This window comes from Mesocricetus auratus, unplaced genomic scaffold (genome assembly GCF_017639785.1).
Source record: "Mesocricetus auratus isolate SY011 unplaced genomic scaffold, BCM_Maur_2.0 Super-Scaffold_6730, whole genome shotgun sequence".
Lineage (NCBI taxonomy): Eukaryota > Metazoa > Chordata > Mammalia > Rodentia > Cricetidae > Mesocricetus > Mesocricetus auratus.
The window spans coordinates 69428904-69449098 of record NW_024429184.1 but is presented as its reverse complement, the minus strand read 5'-3'; the positions used below and the strand labels follow the sequence as shown (position 1 = coordinate 69449098).

Genomic DNA, 20195 nt, shown 5'->3' with positions numbered 1-20195 from the left:
TTCACAGTCTTAAATAATTATCTTATATTCCCAGACTGCCCTGGCAAGTTCATAGCACAGAGAGCAACAGATATCATCACACTGTGCCCAACAGCCAGTGTCCTATGAGAGGAGTAGCAAGTGCAACAGACCAAAGAAGGCTGGACAGAGGGATCCGTCTGCATTATCCTGTGAATTCATTGTCTTGTATCTGAGTGTCCTGTGATCTGGCCTGGCTTCATTACCATTCTAGAGTTACACAAATGATCTATAACACAGAGTTTATGATCTTTGGCTCTCACAGCTGTTGGAACCTAATTCCTGGGGTGAGATCTAGGGAGTCGGAGGTCATGGCAAGTCTGATGCCCATTCTCAGAGATGGTCTGCTGAAAGCAGTAAGGACTCTGATCATAGCAACAGAACATTCCAGAAGGACCATTCTGAGAAGACCAAGGTAAGACCATCTTGCTGACACAGGACCAGATGTAATACTTGCTCACTCATATGGTCCTTTTTGTTTTCCACAAGTATTTTTTTTCTCCCAGGGTGGCCTGAATTTTAAGCAAGCAACCATTCTCAAACCCTACCAGAAACAATGATCATAGTAATACTTTCTACAGTTTGCAAATTCCTATAAGGCAACAGTATCATTTTTTTAGCTTGAAATAGAGGCTACCTCAGAGTTTATTCCATGCTCTAGAAGGTTCTCTTAGACTGGAACCTGGTACAGAATGAAGATCAAGTTAGGCATGGAGTTTCAAAGTGGTACTGACTTCTTAATCACCATCTATGGTCTCATTATCAAAGACTAGAATCTAAACCATTTGACTCCCTTGTGCCCAGCAAATGTAGAAGTCACTGGTGACCATCTCTATGAATAGAAGAAAGTATTTAGGAACAGTAGGTAAAGTGCATTCCTATGCTTTTCATTTTACTGATGAAATTTAACTTACTACAAGGTAAGTTGGAAACAGGCATACAAGTCAGCTAATCTAAGCCACAATTAATGTAAACACATCTATGATGATCCAGATGCAAACTCCCCTGATTGCAGGCTCTTCAATGCGTACAGACACAAGGAGCTCTCATGGCAAGGCAGGTGCTGAGCCTCACTGTGTCCTGCAGAACCCAAGCACCAGTGATTGAGGAGTGGGACAAGCGGTACTGGAACAAGGTTCAGTCAATTCTGAAAACCAGATGAACTACTCAGGCTGCAAGGGGATTGTTTGAAACATTAAAGTAGCAATTTAAAGATGTTATCCTCAGGAGAGTAAGTCTGTAGATGTAAGTAAGAGAATCCATGGCTGTTTCAAATCATTTTCTTAAAACTTGAAAAGGTCGTATTTGTACATTTTGCTTAGAAAGTGCCACCTAGTACTCTGATGAGAGTGGACGTGTGGCATACGGTAATGATTCTTTCAGTGACTAACAAGAGTGGTCACAGCATGTTGGAAACACTGGCAGCTATGGAGTCTAACAGATAGGGTCTTCAGAGCACTTAGGAGTTTGGTTTCTGAAGCCAGTTTTCTATTTCTCTTGAGCCTTTTTTAACACTCAATTCATAGAACTTTTAAGAGCATTTAAAGTATACATTGAAAAGGCAAATAATCTAGGTTCTCTGGAATAAAATGTTACTGAAAAGGGGGCTGTTGTTAAGTGGATTTATGAATGTCTTAGACTGGGTCATGTCTAATAACAAATAGGTCTAGACAGTCTGTTGGAGGATGTATTGTATAGGCATTTCCAGCTATTTGCCATTGGTACAGCCTGATAATGGAGAAAAGTAAACTTCATTTATACATAATGTAGTTAAACAAATATTTAAACAAACAAAACCAAATTTCACACTTAGTCTAATGGAATTAGACTGAATGTCTTTCTTGTCATGTATGTATGCTTGCATGTGTATGTACTTGTGTGTGTGTGAATGTATGTATCCATGCTGGTAGTATATGTGTGTCTATGGTGTAAGCATGTGTTTTTGTGGACATGTGTGTGCATGTGCATCTGATTGCACTGTGTCTGTGCAGTGTATGTGTGCTTGTAGAGGCCATATATTAACGTTGGGTATTTTCTTCAATCTTCCACCTTAAAAAGAGGATTATTACTTTTAGTTTATGTGTATGGATGTTTTGCCTACACATATGTCTGTACACCATGTGACAGCATTGCCAGAAGAGGGCATCAGATACTTTGGAACTAGACTTACAGATGATTGTTAGTTGTCATATAGGTGTTACAAATTGATCCTGGGTCCTGTGTGACAGCAGTCAGTGCTCTCCAGCTCCATCTTAATTTTTGAAACAAGGTCTATCACTAAACTTAGAGCTTTCCTATTGAGCTGGCTGTTTAGCCAGTGATTTTCCATGATTCCCCTGGCTCCATCTTCCCAGCTCTAGGAATATAGGCAAAGGCAACTCAAATCGTCACAATTTTGTGTCAAGCACTTTACCAACTGAGCCATCTACTCAGTTCTTAAGCTACAGGTATTAAATTAAATAAGAAAATAACAAGGAGCACAAAACGTGCAAAGAAAACTGAAATGCTGGAACTGACTGGGAAAAGGTCAATAGGTTGGTTCCTGAAGGACCCCTGTAGTCGTGCAGTCTGGGACTGCTGAGGTTGCAGGCTGACCATGCCAAGTACACACAAACAATATATTACCAGCCTTCTGGTTGTTTCCTGGATTCGGGGTATGGGGGTTGGTCTTCCTTGGGAAATTTCTGGCAAAGAGGCAAATTGCTAGGGAACAGGTTCAATTCTAAGCCTACAACTAAAGAGATGGGGTTAGAGAAAACCCAGGGGGACTTTCTGATCAGCTTTGGATTGATCTGCTTGTGTACCTTTTAGTCATTTGACTAAAGCCAACATTCACCCCACACGTGCAGCCTTATCCAGCCACCATTTCAGAGCAACAAGAAAAGAGAGTTCTCGCCTAATTTCAGGAAGGTCTCAACCTCCTGTTTAATGGCATAGGTGCTCACTTCTTGAGCCCCTCTACTTTACATATTGCATGCCCTGAGTACCCTGTTTACATTATTTTCTCCGTCTGCAGCCCACATTTCCTTAGCTACAGCCTGGTCTTTATTTTGTATTCCCATTCCATATCATCACATCTGCAAGTGGAATGTTAATTACACTGACTTTATTTTGGACTGCATAGAATCCAGGTTTTCATATCATCCAGCTAGATAGTTAATTCATGCTGACCAGAAACAACAGTTTCTTCCAGATTTTTGTCTTTTCTTCTCTTTTCAAAATCTAATTCTCTACCAGTGGGGCACTATATTTTGTGGGTCTCTACCACATATTGTAATCATTATGCATAGCACTCAATCTTTTGTGACAAGAAGTCCCATAACTCAGAAGAATTCAAAAGATAGCATCTTGTACACATCTTTAAATTATGTGATGGACTCATGCAGTCATGCAAACACTAAAAATATGGCTATAGTTATAGTGCTGTAAAATATGGTTCTCATATAGAACTTTATTTGAAAGATAAATAAATATTACTGCCATCAAACATATACAGGATGCCTTAATTTTTAATCTGTAATATAATTCCTGAAAGTCAAAGACACAAAAATGCCAATGTTTAAACATGTTTTATCTTCTATTACTGATCATTTTCACTGCATGATTCAAATAACTCAATGGAAAGCAAAGTGAGCCGAAAAATTCAACAGGAACAAAAACAAAATACAAAGCTAAACAAAGCAGAAGCATCTCTAAATGTTCTCCATACACTTTCTAAAGTTATGACATTGAATTACAGGGGTGATTTTCCTCAAAGGCTTTGAACAGCATCAACTCAATCTCTAATTTCTTTTGAGAAGACCTTCAGAGTTAGATCTTTTTCTGATCCTTTTGTGTCTACATGAACAAGGGTTGATAGCTTGAGACTATAATGTATTACTGTGGAAAGCTTTGGTTTGTTACATAAATCATCTTAACACCCAGCAAGAATTGTCCAACAGTGCCATTGATGTGCTCAAGCCAATGATCCTGAAAACAATTTTTAAAATTTTTCTTCACATGCTAGACAATAGCAATAAATCATCTTCATTTAGAAATACACAATCTACTAATTTTTCAACCAATATTTATCAAAATAAAATTGGGGCAGAAAGCATAACATTTTTTATTTTTGCTAATTAATTTTAGAACATTCTTAAGAATAGTTTATGTTCATTCATTATAGAAACGTTTGTTGAATGCTTAAGACATTCTTCAAAGAGCAAGTGGAGCTGCAATAAAAAGTCAGAAAACAGTCTGTAAGAATAACTGAACTTGAAGGCAGAATAGGAAATCCAAGCCCCCTGTAAAGGCCATATGCTTGAAATGTCAAACTAGGTGATCACAGAAGGCGATGGAAGGGGAATTATATGGGGCTGGAATGCTGAAGTGTTGCTATGAGCAGATTCCACAGATCATAGGGCCTGTACATGAGATATTTCTGTTCAAATGTGATGAGGGAGGAGCATGACATGGACCCATGCCTGAACAGGCAGCAGCAATGAGGCTCAAAGCAAGGCCTTCACCAGCAAGATCAATGTCACCAATGAAAACAAAGTGGAGTATGGCTCAGTGTAGACCTCGGCTAGCACTGGGGTATAAGATCAAAGCTAGGTTATGAGAAACCAGTCTGCCAAGCCTTCATGAAACCAGAAAATGGGGCCATCCTGAGCATACCCAGAGAATCGAGGAGCTAGGACTGGAAGAGCTGAGGTTGGGTTAATAAGCTGGAGATTCAAGCATTCTGGGAGTCACGAGGTCAGCACTTACCCCGAATGTGCATGAGACATGGTTGCCTGACCTAGATTCACATCTGTCTCATGATGTCTCTGGTAGCAAGACCTTCTTAAAAGATCTTGGGATGGAGTTAGAGACTTGTTTCCTCTTAATGTACCCTCACATTTAAAAGTCAAGCATGGCGTATAGTTGTCATAAATTAAGGAAAACAAAAGCAAAAACAGTAACTGGTTCCCTGACAACAATGTGCTTCCCCCCATGTGGGTCATGAGGGAAAGCAGGCCAAAGCTGAGGAGATGTTTCAGGACCCTAGTCAGGGTCACAACTGATTTTCAGTGACAGGCCACTATCCCACGTTTGCTGTTTACTGGGCTAAATTAAGTATTTATTTTCAAGTTGCAATGTATAATCTTAGGTAAAATGTAACCTATATCTTTTTCAACAGTATTTTTTTTATTCTTATGACTGGACACACTCAGCAATCTCGTTTTACAAATTGTTTTATTTTATAAATAACCCAAGTAAGTCAAGTTTTGAAAAAGGAGAACAGTACTGAAATGTGTCTCTTTCTGGAGCCTTTTTACTGCATACTTGACATTTCATTTTGACCTTTTGTTTTCATTTTTAATATAAAAATGTCCTATCACAGGAGTCAGATTTAGTAGTTAGAAATGCCAGGCACAAATCTCAGATCACCTTTTAGCAAGAACTACCACTTTGTTTCTTTAGTCCTCAGATCCCACCTCTATACAGCAGAGATGATAGTGGTCCACTCATGAAGAGGTTGTCATGGTGAAATAAGAATAATGAAAGAATGTACAGGCTATGGGTTATGCCCTAGTGCAGCAGAAGCAGTCAATTAATTTCAACCCTGTGTAATTTATCCTTTTCACATATAATGATCATAAATGATTTTCAGTTCTAGAGAACACTGACTATTGTTTAAATCTATCTATATATTATTTAATTGTTCTGTAATTTATCTCATCAGGTTTTGATTTTGAATATTTATACTGCTCCAAGTTTTCTTGTTATGAATCACTGGGATGAATCATTTATTTCCTTAGGAGAATATTCTAGAGTTCTATGTTTATACCTAAATGGAATCATAGAATGCTAAGAAAAGTTCATGTTTAAAATAGTGTGTTAAATCTAATGAAATTTGTTAACTTACATTTTAAAAAAGGTATGGATTTCTCCTGTTCCTAAATATGTGTAAGATAAGCAAATCTATCAGAGTTTCTGGGCTACAGTCTCCTGGTCTAGAGTGCATGGCTGAGGTTGAGCAGATATGACTTGTCTAGTGAAGAAGAGGACAAAGCAATCACCACCAATGATAAACCATTCTAGAAGCTGCAAACAGCCACTTTATAGAAATGTAAGGCTTTCATGTGTGAACAAAGATGCATTTGCTGATTTTGTAGCTTAAAAAGTTCAAATAGTTATTGGTTTAATTTGGTCCAACCTAGTATTTCTCAAAACATCCCACACACGTAACAACCTGAAGCTCTCTTAATGTAGGAAGGGACTGAGGCTAAGATGGCAACAAGTGACACAGTTTTAAAATAAAATGAAGCCTCATCCAACAAAGATGGAGGCTAACCTTCCCAAGCCTGATGAGCTCATGTGAAATTTACTTTTTGCTATTTTTCATGTCACTCAGTCTGTCTCAACTTCCTTGACTGGTTGTAAGGATTGAAGGAGATGCTGGCAAAGCTTTTCCTCAGTTTCACTGGCAGAAAGCAATAGTTGGCAGTCACTTCCATTTTTATGAATCTAATTCTTTCTTGACATGAGGAAGGGGTATACTAACTCAAACTTCCAGCAAATTTAAATGTCCTCCTAAAATTCATCATCCACTTCAGTACATAGGAAAAAGAAGACATGTGAATGTGGCAAGATGTCAACTGAGTAAGATGGCCACCCTTGTGACTGTCTCCCCGCAGAGAGGCTAACATGAACAGCTATGTACTCACTACGGTGTCCTCACAGGAGCATGGGAGCTGGGAAACTGGCTAAGCACACAGTTTCTGGTTTCAGAAATAAAGGCCCCTTCTAGTCGAATGGGGAAGAGTGTAGCTTCCCAGATGGTGAGTGCTGTGGAGAGTTGCTAGCCCTCATCCTCAGGGCCTCCAAAACCTTTCTGCTTTATGAGTTCAGGAAGTAAGGACTCACAGTGGGTTTAGCTCTTGAAGAATGCCCTTCCCATTATATCCAGAAAAGCGTTCACTGCTGGTCTCAACCCGTGTCTCTCAGAGGTCTGGTGAACTATCCCATCTGAATAATTTGGTTCTGGTCTTCATTGTTGGTGTTAACCGGTGACCCTTAGAGATCTTGTGAACTATCTCATTTGAATAATTTGGTGTTTGTCTTGGCAGTCACTTATTGGCTTTCCTTACAGATAGGATAAAAAAACAGAACAGACAGCAAGGGGGACATGGAAAACACATTCTAAGATATGCACTAACTAATGCCAACCTATTAGGGTTTCTACTAAATAAATATAAATATCTAAACTATTAAATAATATAGGTCAGATGAAGCATAGAAAAATACAGAAATAAATAAAAATTAAAGTGAAACCTCTTTGAGCTTCTGGGAAGTCTAGCTGGTCTGTTTCCAAGCCAGGAACTGAAACTACTTAGGGAAACTTAACACTTCTGAAAGGTGTTTGGGGTGGCAGGTAAGGGGACAACAGAAATTAGAGACCTGGGGTTAGTGGAAAAAAATCCCTCAGGCCTTAGCATTGTTCTTACACTAAACATGAGCATAATATTTCCTATTTGACATATTAAGGCTTTGGTGTTTGCTTAGAACAAACTTTAATTGCCTTAGAAACAGTTGGCACACACAGGCACCATGACTCAACATGCTACTGTTCTGAGACTGAAATACCACTATGTTTCTAGGCATTCTTTGGTGACAAGTTTATTATGAGTGCTCAAAAATATAGTGTGTTATAAACACACATTTTATCACAAAAGGTCATACTTGTCTATGTGTTAAAGAGAAAAGTAATTCAAGGCATAATTATGAACAAGGCAAAGAATTAGTTTCAGCCTGTTTCAGACCTCCTGTGTGACAATGGTCAGCTCTGCTCTACTGCACAAGCCTCCTCCCATTGCCTGCATGACTTGCAGTCTCTAGAGTCCTCTCCTGGAGCAAACCTAGCTCCAAATGGAGCTTGGCATTTCCAGGCTCTGTTTTTTTTTTTTACCACTAATGTTGTTCCATTCACATATTTTCATAATTTTTATCACTGAGATACATTTCCCTAATGTCTGAAAAAACAGACATTAGACAATTATAATGAAATGCTCCAGCATGCCCAGCAACAAACATTCATTCTCTGAGAGTAAAAAATGAGCCTTATATTCGCAAATCCCACCGCTCGGAAATGTATATGATACACAACATTTAACCTGTCAGCAGCCTCATTAGTGTCAATGAGTAGAAACTGGCAATCAGAGGATGGTGAGCTTCACATGTGTTTATGTTTTAAAACGTTCCTGAAATAGCTCTGCTGGCAGGGTTGAAACAACACTTCTCCGGGACAAATGGGTTTTAGTCTACATTTTATGGTCTATCTACATTTTTTAAGAAATTTGTATTTCAGACATGGATTGCCATTTGTAATTAACAGAGCCAACAGTCCGAAAAATAATAATAAAATAATAATTAATAATAATAGTAAATTTAAGTTTAACTATGCTGGTACATAAATGAGCCAGAAAACATGCAGGAAGACTGATGTTTCTTTAATGAACATGAACTCAAAAGATATCTATTTGTATGGTGCCTGTATCCAGTACCCATACAACCATTAAGACATTTTCATAAAGTAGAAGAAATATGTAAGCTATTTCAAGATATAATGCAAAGAAACAGACTTCCATGTGAGAAGCCAATTTAGGAAGAAAACAACATAAACAATAGTAACTTGTGTTTTCAAGTGAGGCATCTTTTAAATTTTGAGTAATGAAGATGTCAAGCCAAATGCTAGAGTAGTTTAACTTAATTAGGTGGCCTATTTTTCCAGGCATCCTTTCATTTCCCATTGAAAACTCAGCTTGCATGCGAGGCAACAGGAGCAATTTTGTCTGTAATGAATACCTCGGGGACCACGCAGTAATCATTTGAATGTTATACTGAAGACTGGTTTGAGTAACTAGTCTGTGCTTGTTAAGATGCCAGACTCTATTGGGCTAACTAGATTACTTGATGCATGCGGCTTCATCATTTTATTGGGCCAATGGTCAAAAAGGCAAATTAACTTTAATCTAGAAAAATTTCCAAAAGGAAACAATCTAAAAGTAATTGGCCTAATCTTCAGTTCAAATTTATGTCACAATCGTGGACTTTTTATGGCCCATGATAAAGAGGGTTTTTTTTTCTTTAAAACTACTCTTAAAAATATCTCCCTTTCTAGGTCCTTTCTGCCATACATCATTTACACTCCGATCTGCAGAGTTTCCTCATTAGGAAAACATATAATTATAAAATAGAGTCACTGGCATATTTGCAAACTTTAGAACAAAATTCAAACAACAGATTTGTGAAAATATTGGTGCAAAGATGAACCTCGAAAGCCAAATGGCTATGCTGCCATGGGGTTGTTAACTACAAAGAGCAGCAAGTTGCTGCCATCGTGGTTCCAGTTATTATCTAGCTTACTATCATATTAACTCTGCAAGTCGTGTTCTTGAAATGACTCTCCCAGGAGAAGGGGACAGGCACCTCAGATTAAATGTGTCCCAGTTTATTGTAGAGTGGTGACACTACAATAATCCAAGTAATACAAGGTGGCTACATTTCTACAATGCAAGGTAGAGAATCTTTGTGAATAGAAATCTAAGAGAATCAATGTGCCATAAACACACATAATATGCTTCTTCATTTTCTTATTTTTCCACAAATGGTGCTGAATAACTTTAATGGCTCAGATACTATTTCAGGCACAGGAGACTTGGAAAGAAAGAAAAGCAACAAGTCACACCTTCGAGGATTCATAACCTTACAGCGAAGACAAGGCCAAGACTCTGAGGGCCTTGTGCCACAGAGTTGCAAGCTTGTTCTCCCACACCAGAAGTGTGAGACAGTGCCAAGATACTCAGTTCTACCTCCCAGTAACACTAAGGAGAAGCAGGAAAGTGGAGGGAGTAAGCATGTTAGATGAATTCATGAAGGATGGTGACCAGAGCATAACAGTGTGGCTGAAAGGAGAAGAAAGAGTCAAAAGTTGTGCAAAAAAGAAAAAATGCAGAGTCAGCACTACCTGGGATGAAGTGATGAGGGTATCTACCCAAGGCTCTGCTCACAGACTGTATAGTGGTCTTTTTCACTCTGAGAAAGCCCATTGGCATGTGACAATCTGAAAGCTGCATGACACGCAATGCCTCCTGATGAAACAGTGAGTTGGAGTCGGCCAGGTACAGGTTCCCAGAAATCAGACACCACACCTGGACCTCACAGGAGAGAGTTTCCCACAGGTACAGATGCTTCTGGCCTTTCATTTGCACTTGAAATGCACTGTAGTTCAAGTCAGTGTTCCCTACGACTGCAGGAAAGCATTATTGCTGTACTTTATCATGTTGGTTAGTCTCCTGAATAAAGACGTATCCAAGGCAGCTGACTTGAGGTCTTTTGGCTCATAGTTTTAAGGTTTCAGTTCATGGCTGACAGCCCTGTCACTTTAGGCTACTGGTGGGCCTGATGGATGGCAATTGGAATTGAGAGAGAAGGGAATTACAGTCTTACAATCTGTATTAAGGGTGTGTCTCCCATGACCCAAGGATCTCCCACTTGGCCCTGTTTCCCTTCCAGATAGTACCACTGTGCAGAGAGCATGGAGATGACATTTGGACCTCTAGGGACAGTCATCTAAAGTACAGTTTTGACTATTTGTTTGAGACCTTGAAACTTGGAAAGCTGATAAGACACAGAATTCCAGTGTAGGTGGAAGGTGGAAGGAGGCAGAGAGAAATGGATCAGATGAGAAGAATGTAGAGTATGACCTTAGTCTGGATGCTTAACATTTAGGGTGCAGTGTGAGGCTCCGAGTAAGTACAGGCAAGCCATTCAAGCAAAGGATAACTTCCCAGGGAGGAGTGCAGCAGATGGAGAAAAAGAAGAAAGGGTAGAAGAAGGGATGCTGGAAGCAGGGTGGGTAGGGATGGGAGCAGACAATCATGCAGAACAAAAACTGTAGTGTTCTGAAGGTCAAGGCCAGGGATGAAGTAATTTCTAAAAAAAAGAAGTTTCAGAAAATTAAACATCTCCATTACTGAGTATCAGAGAAACCTTTGAAAATTTCCCAGCAAAGAACTGTTTCTTTTATAAAGACAACCCATCCTCCCCATCTTTTCACACAGACCTGTCACTATAAGGAGCAGAACCAGGAACCGAAATCACAATGTTGTCTCTAGGAGTGAATATCAGGGAGCAGAGGATGGAGATGTAATGTGAAAAGGAATAATCCTGAAATGCTCGCAGAAGAAGAAAGAATGGGAAGCAATGACAGGGATCTAAGGATAGACTATCTTAGGGGCCACTCTGATGAAGAAAAACAGATGATGCCCAGCCCTGTGATGCACTTAATTCAGAGAGTCACCGACATCTCCTTACACAACTAAGAGGCTCCCACTGTTGGTGGGAGCCAGAGAGAAGAGCTTAATGTGATGAGCAGCAAGGAGGGCTCCACAGAAAGTGGTTCTGAGAATCCTGAGAAGGTTCTGCTAGAAATCCAACTCAGGCAGGAAGCCCAGTTCATCACCACCATGCCATGCTTTCTGGCACAGCGGTCTAGATAAATTTTAAAATAAATTTTGTTGTATCTATTCAAGATATGCATCACGATGTAGGGCATATAGACATAAAAATGGTGACTGCTGTGAAGCAGATAAATGTGGCATCACAGAGGATCCCTTATCTATGTGTGTGGCAAGAATATCATCTACTCACTTGGGAAGATCTCAAGTGGGTTAACAGCAGTGTTCATGTTGGATCACTTACTTGTGCTTGCTATGTGTTTGCTCCTTTGTATCTTAGTCTAACACTGTTATCTCACTCGAGCATGACAAGAAGGCTGAGGTCTCTTAGGGACTTCTGTCCCCTTCTCATCTGGCTCCTCTATAGATTTGTCACACCTCTCAAATTGGACAAGCCCAATATTGCAAGGTCATGAGCTGTCCAGCAACATGGTCCCTTCAGACAGGGTTTGGAAACACACAAAAAGAAATATTGCACTGCACGGAGTAAGATGATTATGTCCAGGGTGAAAACAAGTTAAATGGTGTTTAAATTCAAGTCCCGAGTGCCCAGAACAGTTACACCTGTTAGAGCAGAAAATAGTCAGCTTTCCAAGCATGGTGCCAGGGTGCAGTGGCAATGTTATGGGCTTTTATTACATACTTGCATGTTTTATTATCCTGGTGTATTCAATTTAAAACCTGCCTATCAATTACCAAGCCATATGCAAAAATGTTAAGGGTCTGTATACACCAGCTTAAGAGGCAGAGAAAGCACTCAGCAGATAGGGTGAGGGGCCCTTTGGGACGGTCTAAAAGATTATCATTAATTTTTACAGTGTACTTTCATTTCTGGAGCAGCTCCAGCATAGGCTTTCTATAAAAATCATCTCAAGTTCAGGATTATGCTATATGCTTGCAGAAGCATCACAGCAAAAACGCTGTTGCATATGCTGCTACTTAGCAACATCGTCTGTAAGTCCCACAGCAGGCACGGAGCTGGAAACTAAACAGGAATTACAACGTGGAGTGATGTGATGAGGCAAGCTGTCCTGGATTACTAAACTATGCAGCTGCTTGATGTTCTTTAGGAGACGGAACAAAACTCCTTTCTTTCCTACAGGATGACTGCGATCTCACTTATGGTCGCCTAAAGGATACCTTGATTACAATTCCCCAGAAGAACACCAGGTAATGAATTCTTGAACACAGTATATTGCAGGAAACAAAAAGAATGTTAAGTGTAAAATTTAGCAAAGGCCACTAATTTGTGAAGTTTTTTGCCTCCAGGGTATATATTACCTTTAGTTAGTCTAATTTTTAAAACGACTCATTATAAAATAAACCTTTTCACATATCCTGCATTATTTAAAAAAACACCTTGCTCCTGGCTCACAAATCTGCCACATCTGTAGAAAGCACAAAATTATCTGGATCTCTTTCTTCCTTCATTATAAACAGTCACTGTATTGGAAACACTCTAAGTACTCCTGACCAAAATATTAAGAAAAAAAAAAACAAAGCTGGTTGTTTGATTTTGGTAAGGGATTAATATTCCACACTGTGGTTGAATTTACAAATCTAGGGAGCTGAATTGCAAAGATGCATATATTCTGAAGTTGCCATCCTTTATCCCAAACTCCTTAAGACGAGCGTAATGGTTCTCTGCGAGCGAGCAGCTGCTTTATAACAGTAATCATTTATTGAGTTTGTGTTTCTACTGTTTCAAACAAATTCAATTAGCCTTCACACTTCAAAACCCTAAAGGCCCAAAGAGATGGTACCGGCTTGCTTTAATCTAATAGTAATACTAAACTTGTCAGTACAGTTTGGGGATTGATGGTTAGAAGCAAATTAATAGTAACATTTTTCATTTTTTAATCAAACAGTCCTATTCAGAACTACCTATGGGTCCTGGAGGGTACTTAGCAGAATGAATTCAGCAAAGGAAGAATTCCACATGCAAAGCTTCCCTGTCGGAGTCATTCTTACACTGATCTTCTCAATAGATTGGAAGCCTGCAGAATCCAGGTCTTACACTGTCATGATGACCTTTATGGCTGGATTGTACAGCGGAGCATCCAGAATGTCTGCCAGACAAGGCAGTGGTCACAATGACTTTTAAATAAATGCTGAGCTCCTGGAGATGTGTGCCTGCCTGTTTTTAGTTAAGCAGGAGACATTGGCTCAAAGAGAACACTCCTAATATGCATTAGATTGCATTTTCCGACGACCACGACGAAAGAAGTATTTTTGTACACCGTCCTTTTTTACCCCATCTCCTCTCAGTGATCAAATGAACTCGGGCAAATAAATAGGCATTGAAAACTACTACCTGGGAGTTTATGCGTTTAGTGACTGGTATGTGAAATCCCAGGCAAATGTGATTTTTACTATTAAAGAAAAAGTAGGTTCATGTCCACCAAATGCTCCTGTGAATTCTCCCTACTCTCATTTATTCGCTTATTTATTTTTGCTTATAGCGTTCTGATATTCTATGTTATCCTGGCACCGTAGGGCAGTTATAATTTTGCTTTAACTGCTCTCTCTGGATTAGAGGGCCTGGTTTTAAGTATCTAAAAATAAATAGCCAAGCATTTACTTTTATAAATGTGACCATTTACATCCTCGCTCCACTTTTGTTGTCACTTCTCATGATTAAATACCTTGTCAACCTTTCCTAGGGAAATGGACACAAAGGTGCCCTTGAAAGATTTCAATCATGCTTGTGATCAGGGACCTAAATGCCACTCTCTCCACTGCCCCCCAAAAGGTCCTAAAAGCGGTTGTCTAGGACTCACCAGCCATGATCCCTCAGTGATGAACATAATGCTGGTTTGAAAGTGGCCCTAAACAGTTGATAATTGAAGCTATTGGTGGCATGTGTAGCTTACAATGATAAACTCACCCACAGTCAGAACCACAAATAACTTGCACCTGTAAAGACTGTATTTCCTAAAGGTAACACAACTGTTTAGGAAAGCCCATGCTGGCAAAACAGCTGCTTGCCATTCTGGAGGGGAAGCAAGGTAGCATCCTTCAACAAATGCCAAAGCTGGTGTTTTATCAGCTCCATCTCATTAACTGGAAACAAGGCTTAAATGCTTTGTTTATAAATTATGATTATTCCTGATTGCGGCAGTTACTGATAGTGCTACTCATTTGCAATGCAACTCTTTGAATTTGTTTAATTACAGTTTGAAACAAGGCAGAGAAGATTAATTAACCCACCTGGCTGGCTGGCACATAGTCCTGGCTCGGCTCTGTCATGCTCATATACATGTTCTCCCCGTCAAACTGCGAATGAAATAATAGTAAACATTGAGCAATCTTGACTCCGTGTGTGTGTGTTTCTCCCCCACCTCCCACCATCAAACTGGAAAACAGTAGCCATAAAAAACTAGCACGGCTGAGAATATGAAAAATCTGTCATAGCAAGTGAGCCACATCTTTCCTTTGATGTTTCTGTTGTCATCTTTCCTGACCTTGCGTGTCAGTGATTTGGAGTAATTAGTGCTCTAGTAATTACAGCAAGCAAGCAAGAAATGAATGGCTTCCTTTCATCTGCAATCTGTTTTAAAACAAAATGGCTCATTTTGCACGCCATGTATACATACTGCAGTTGGGCTGTAATGAAGTATTAAATGAATGGCAAGCTTTCTGAAAGGAAAAAATAATGGGAAATACAAGGAGGCACAGCTCCATGCATTCTGCGTTTAGCTCTCTGAAAAGAAAAAGTGCAGAGTCTCATAATGGACTAAAACTGGCTTCACTCTAACAGCCTTTTGATTAGAAAAGCATTTTAAATTTATAGTAATATCCGAAGAAAGCATGTGCCACCATAACCGTGGCTAAGAATGGAATTTAAGAATAACAAAGAAAACCAATAATAACATACAGGTAGCATGATCAAATTTCTTTCCCTGAAATTTTTCAAATACATAGAATGAATATAAACAGACCAATGCATATAAATTGGCCAATATATTTGCAAGATAGGAACAAGAGAGAAGGAAAGTATTCACAGGGCAGCCCCATTGCAAAACTACCAAACAAGTCATACCATTGAGAGCAGCACAGTAAACTTGGCGATGCTGAGTTTGAACCATTCCATTCCATCTGCCTCTATCTTAAGTCACTAGGTAAATGGAGAAAGTGTTCTTCTTTAGTTAAAGGAAGCTTTTTCCTAAGGTAACATCAAATGGGCCAGTATAATCAGCTTCTAAACTAGGTCAGGATATGTATCCAGTGATAGGCTTTTCAGACAGAGGAACTTGCATATGTGAGGGTCTACTTTTCAAAACAAAACAATCATTGACAGAAGTACAAGTTAATGGTAATATGGACATTTTGACATACCTCCAAACTGATACAGGCAAACAGTGAACCATGAGTCAGAGATATTCTATTCCAGTTCTTTTGGGTTCCTTACCCTATAAGAAGGTTATATGACCCCTTAATGATGCTGGAGCACTCATTAGGTTAACCACAAATACTGAAGGGAATTCTTCATGTATCACCTTATATACCCATTTCATGCCATGCACACTACGTATCTCAGCGGTTACAAGATCTCTTATTGAATGATATGGCTGTTTGTGCAATTCAGAGATTAGCACAAGTACAGAAGATAGTTATGTGACTCAGCTGCTTGTCACCTGTCTCAGGGGCCCTGAGTCCTAGTGACTTCCCAAAGGGTGATATTCCATCTGTCAGGTGAGTTCCCCTAAGCGCCAATCACCCAACATATCAAGGAACTTAAATCCTGACAAAGAACTTCACAGGGAATTCTCCAGCATGGCCTGCTGTGGGGTATACTGGTTTGTTTGCAAATGTTTTCAATGTTAAGATGCCAAAGAACCACTTAAAATATGGACAGTTTTTTGACTATGACAAACTCAACGGAACAGAAGTAGTGAAGTGAATCAGCCGATCCGTGGTCCATGCATATTCTAGAATGTGTTACTTTCTATTTCATCTTCTCAAACTCATTTTCTAAATCTGGCATCATCCTCAAGCCAGCTAAAGCTTTGAAGTTTTGGTTTTAGTGTATCCAAAGTGTAGGCCGATTGAATATGTTCATGTTACTGTTCTGGGTGAACATTTTCCCTCAAATTGTACCAAAGTTAAGTGATTTTGAGCCAAGGCTGAAATAGCATTTCACATTTAAAAAAAAGTGTGCTGCTATAAACATTGCCAATTTTTTAGTATATTCCATGTCCCTTCTACCTAGACACATATCTGCTGCTATGCATGAACTACTTTAATTTTTTGACTACCAAGAGTTAGGTGTTATTATTAATACTTGAATATCATAACTGAGCATGGAAAGCGGCAGAGCTGTTAGGCTAGGTGCTGACTATACAGCTTCTCCTAGGCCTGTCTGTGGTTAAGCCTAGACTGGCTGGCACATGCACTCACCCACCAGAGCAGATCGACCTATTCTGAGTCAGTATGATGAGTTAGCTACCAGTTCTGAAGATAGTGCATCTGCCGATGGTGACGCTTCAGGATGGATATCCCTAATCAGGACACTGGAGAGTCAAATGGCTTTTAAATTTGAGACATTCTAAGCACCACCATGATGCCGCAAGTACAACACTCCACACATCTTTATACAGTGAAAATAATGCAGGCACACTAAAAATAGTATACAAAGCTGCCTTCTGATTATGAATATGCAGGTAAATAAAATGTGTCTTGTTTACATTTAGGTCATCCTTCTTACATGCATACACACACTCCAAAATCTGAGAAAAATGGAAAAATCTGTCATCTCAAGATTTCAGATAAGGGCTACTTAACTTGTATCTCTATGGCCTTGGGACACCACCCAGGATTTCCATGGTCTAGTGGGTGCTTTTTATAATGCCCTAGAAGACTGAGTATTTAGTGCTAAGCTTGTCAGAATGTCATTACATGCTCAAAAGACTGTGGAGGTTATGGTGGTTAATTGTATGAGTTAAACTGACTGGGCCTAGGGATGCTCAGGGATCTAGAAAAATGTTTTTTCTGGGTCTGTCTCTGAGAGTACTTATAGCTAATGACAACATTTGAATAAGTAAACTGAGTAAAGCAGACTGCTCCCAACACACACGGGCCATATTCAACCTACTGAAGGCCTGATTTCTCCAGTCCGGTGCTAAAATGTGATACTGGTGTTTTCTAACCTTCATATTCAACAGAAACAGTGGCTTTCCTAACATCTCGAGCCTGTCAGTAGCTCTCCCCAGGATCTGGTAGATTTTGGAATTGCTCAGCCTCTTAACTATATAGGTCAATGCCTTATAACCTTTCCCCTTACACACATATACACACTCTCTCTCTCTCTCTCTCTCTCTCTCTCTCTCTCTCTCTCTCTCTCTCTCTCTCTCTCATCTATCATAAATCTCTATATCTCTCTATCTACTATTTAAATAATATCTCCTATTGATTTTATTTGTCCAGAGAATGATTAACATGGTGACTTCTTCTATTACCACATGCTATGCAGAATCTTTAGGATCATATTTTGATGGGCACACTGACACACATCTGTTGTCCTAGCATTCAAGAGACAGAAGCAACAGGATCTATAGTTCTAGGCCTGTCTGGCCTATACAGAAAGACCTTGCTGTTTTTGAGGGGGAGCTGTAGAGGATTGGGAAGAAAAGAGTGAAGAGCTTGTGCAGTATTTCTGGAGAGCATACCACAGGGAAATACTCAATTCTTAGGAGCACTTGCTTTCTAGAGAGCAGGGCCTAGTTTGCTAGGAGGAGTTTTTGCTGTTTTGCTGGGACAGTCCCTCAGTCCCTGGGTCTCTTTCCCACTGTGCTACTTCCTGTGCCTTCCCATCCCCCATACAGTCACTCCCCCTTATTCCACAGTGCCTCCCTTCCCATTTACATTTGGAAATATTTCCTAAGGTCCACTACTCCCATTAGGCAGGGCCAGCCTATGGACTCCCCTGGGTAGGTCTGGGTTTCCTGGCAGGTGTTGTGGTTAGGGATGGACTACACTAGATAGTGGGTGACCTAAACAAACCCCAGAAGTTAGGCTCAGCATTAGAACATCAAAAACGTTTATAATCTAATTAACAAAATTCAAGTCATACTTGTTTCATTAACAAATTAACTTCCCAAAGAAAGTGACAGTAGCTTTAGAAGACCAAGAAGATTTGGTTTTTAGACAAGGTTTTGGTGAATTTTTGCTTTTTTTTTTTTGAGTGGAATCTAGGACTTAAAACATTACTCAAACCCTCTACCATTGAACTACAATTCCAGCCCTCATGAGTATTTGAGGCCTCATGAGTGTTTGAGGGTGATGCACTCCAGCTTCACAGTGGATTAGAACTGGTTGAGGGACTGGGGTGTTTTCCACGCAAGCACGAGGACTTGAGACTAAATGCACTTTTAGTCCATGCCTTCTGTGGAACTGGAAACAGGGAGATCCCTACCTAGCTGAAAAGGTAAACTCCAACTCCCAGTGACAGGCTGGGTCTAAGCAGTAAAGAGGATGGCATCTGAAGAAGCACACATAAAGTTGACTTCTGGCCTCCACAGGCACATACATACATGTGCTTTTTCACACACATATGTACCCGCACACATACATGTCCAACTGATTTACTTACAAACAGAACCCTTAAGAGGAAAAGAAGACAAAGTACAGACGTAGTAAGGGCAAGGTCATTCAAATGCTGTCTCCAATTCTTCAATATTCTGATTTTCAAGACTGTATTTAATATAATAAATTAAGGTTGGCTGGGAAACAAGAACCTGACCCTACATAAGCAGGCTCCCTCTGTATGATATGTAAAACAAGAATCGGTACACGTCCAAACAGGCCTCCTCCATCTCCTTGTGGTTGAAGGCTTGCAATTGGACCCTGGCTGAAAAGGGGAGAGGGCAAGGGTGTCCCGATCCAGCTCTTCCCCCATCAGGTTGGGTTTTCATAGCTCACCACACCCTGTCCCAGAGCTGCTGCCAGGGGCTCAGCAGGCCTCCCACTACTCCAACCATCTTAAAAGGCATCCCATGTTGTGGGCTTAAGGCCAGTTGTCATTTGAAGCAGAATTATAGTTCAGAGAGTCCTAGAATTTTGGGTTTGGAAAGCTCCCTAAAGACATTTATCTGAATTTCTCACACCGCGATGGAAGAAATAGATGCTTTGTTAGTCACGAGGACCATCTGGGAATAGAACCAAGGTCTGGATTTTGAGTAGAAAAGCTTTCCACTATGATATACTGCTTTATTTTCTATTACCCATAAAAGGTGGGAATTGGATTGTACTGCTACAGACAATCCTGATAAAATCATTGTCAAGTGAGCAAAAACTACACAAATATACCTAACTACTAAACACCCCAGCTTAGCGACACAGCATTCTGCAGAGTGTTGATTGCTTCTGCCTGTGATTGCATGGCAGACTAGGAGCTGTAAATTGCTGTTGCTGCCCAGCATCACAGAGAGGACTGAATTGAATGTTACAAGCCCAAGAAATCTACAACATTCAAAATTAGGACTAGGGGGCTAGGGATGCTGTTTAGTAACTGAGAACTTGCTTAGCATACACAAAGCCCTGGTTTCTATCCCTGGCATCATTAAATAAATAAATACCATGATTGTGGTGTCTACTGAATTCATATTGCTTCTGCATTCTCATAAAGCAAAGAAAAGTGTGTGAACTTGCGCCATTGTAAGTCAGGGGCTGTCATATATGTGATGTATATTTCTG

The 20195-nt window shown here is 39.9% G+C and overlaps 1 protein-coding gene across 2 annotated transcripts in view; it reads right to left on the bottom strand.

Annotated features, from left to right (window-relative positions):
- The window catches only part of Tox (thymocyte selection associated high mobility group box), a 297989-nt gene that overhangs the window by 137400 nt on the left and 140394 nt on the right, over positions 1–20195 (bottom strand). The window contains exons 1-2 of one of the 2 annotated variants that reach the window (XM_040741472.1): positions 15544–15619; positions 14712–14777 (exon numbers count right to left, since the gene is read on the bottom strand). In XM_040741472.1, the coding sequence (XP_040597406.1) occupies positions 14712–14777; positions 15544–15594 (117 nt within the window). In that variant the 5' untranslated portion in view covers positions 15595–15619. Of the gene's footprint in view, positions 1–14711; positions 14778–15543; positions 15620–20195 lie in introns of those variants that run through there. The other variant, XM_040741471.1, reaches the window with a different exon arrangement.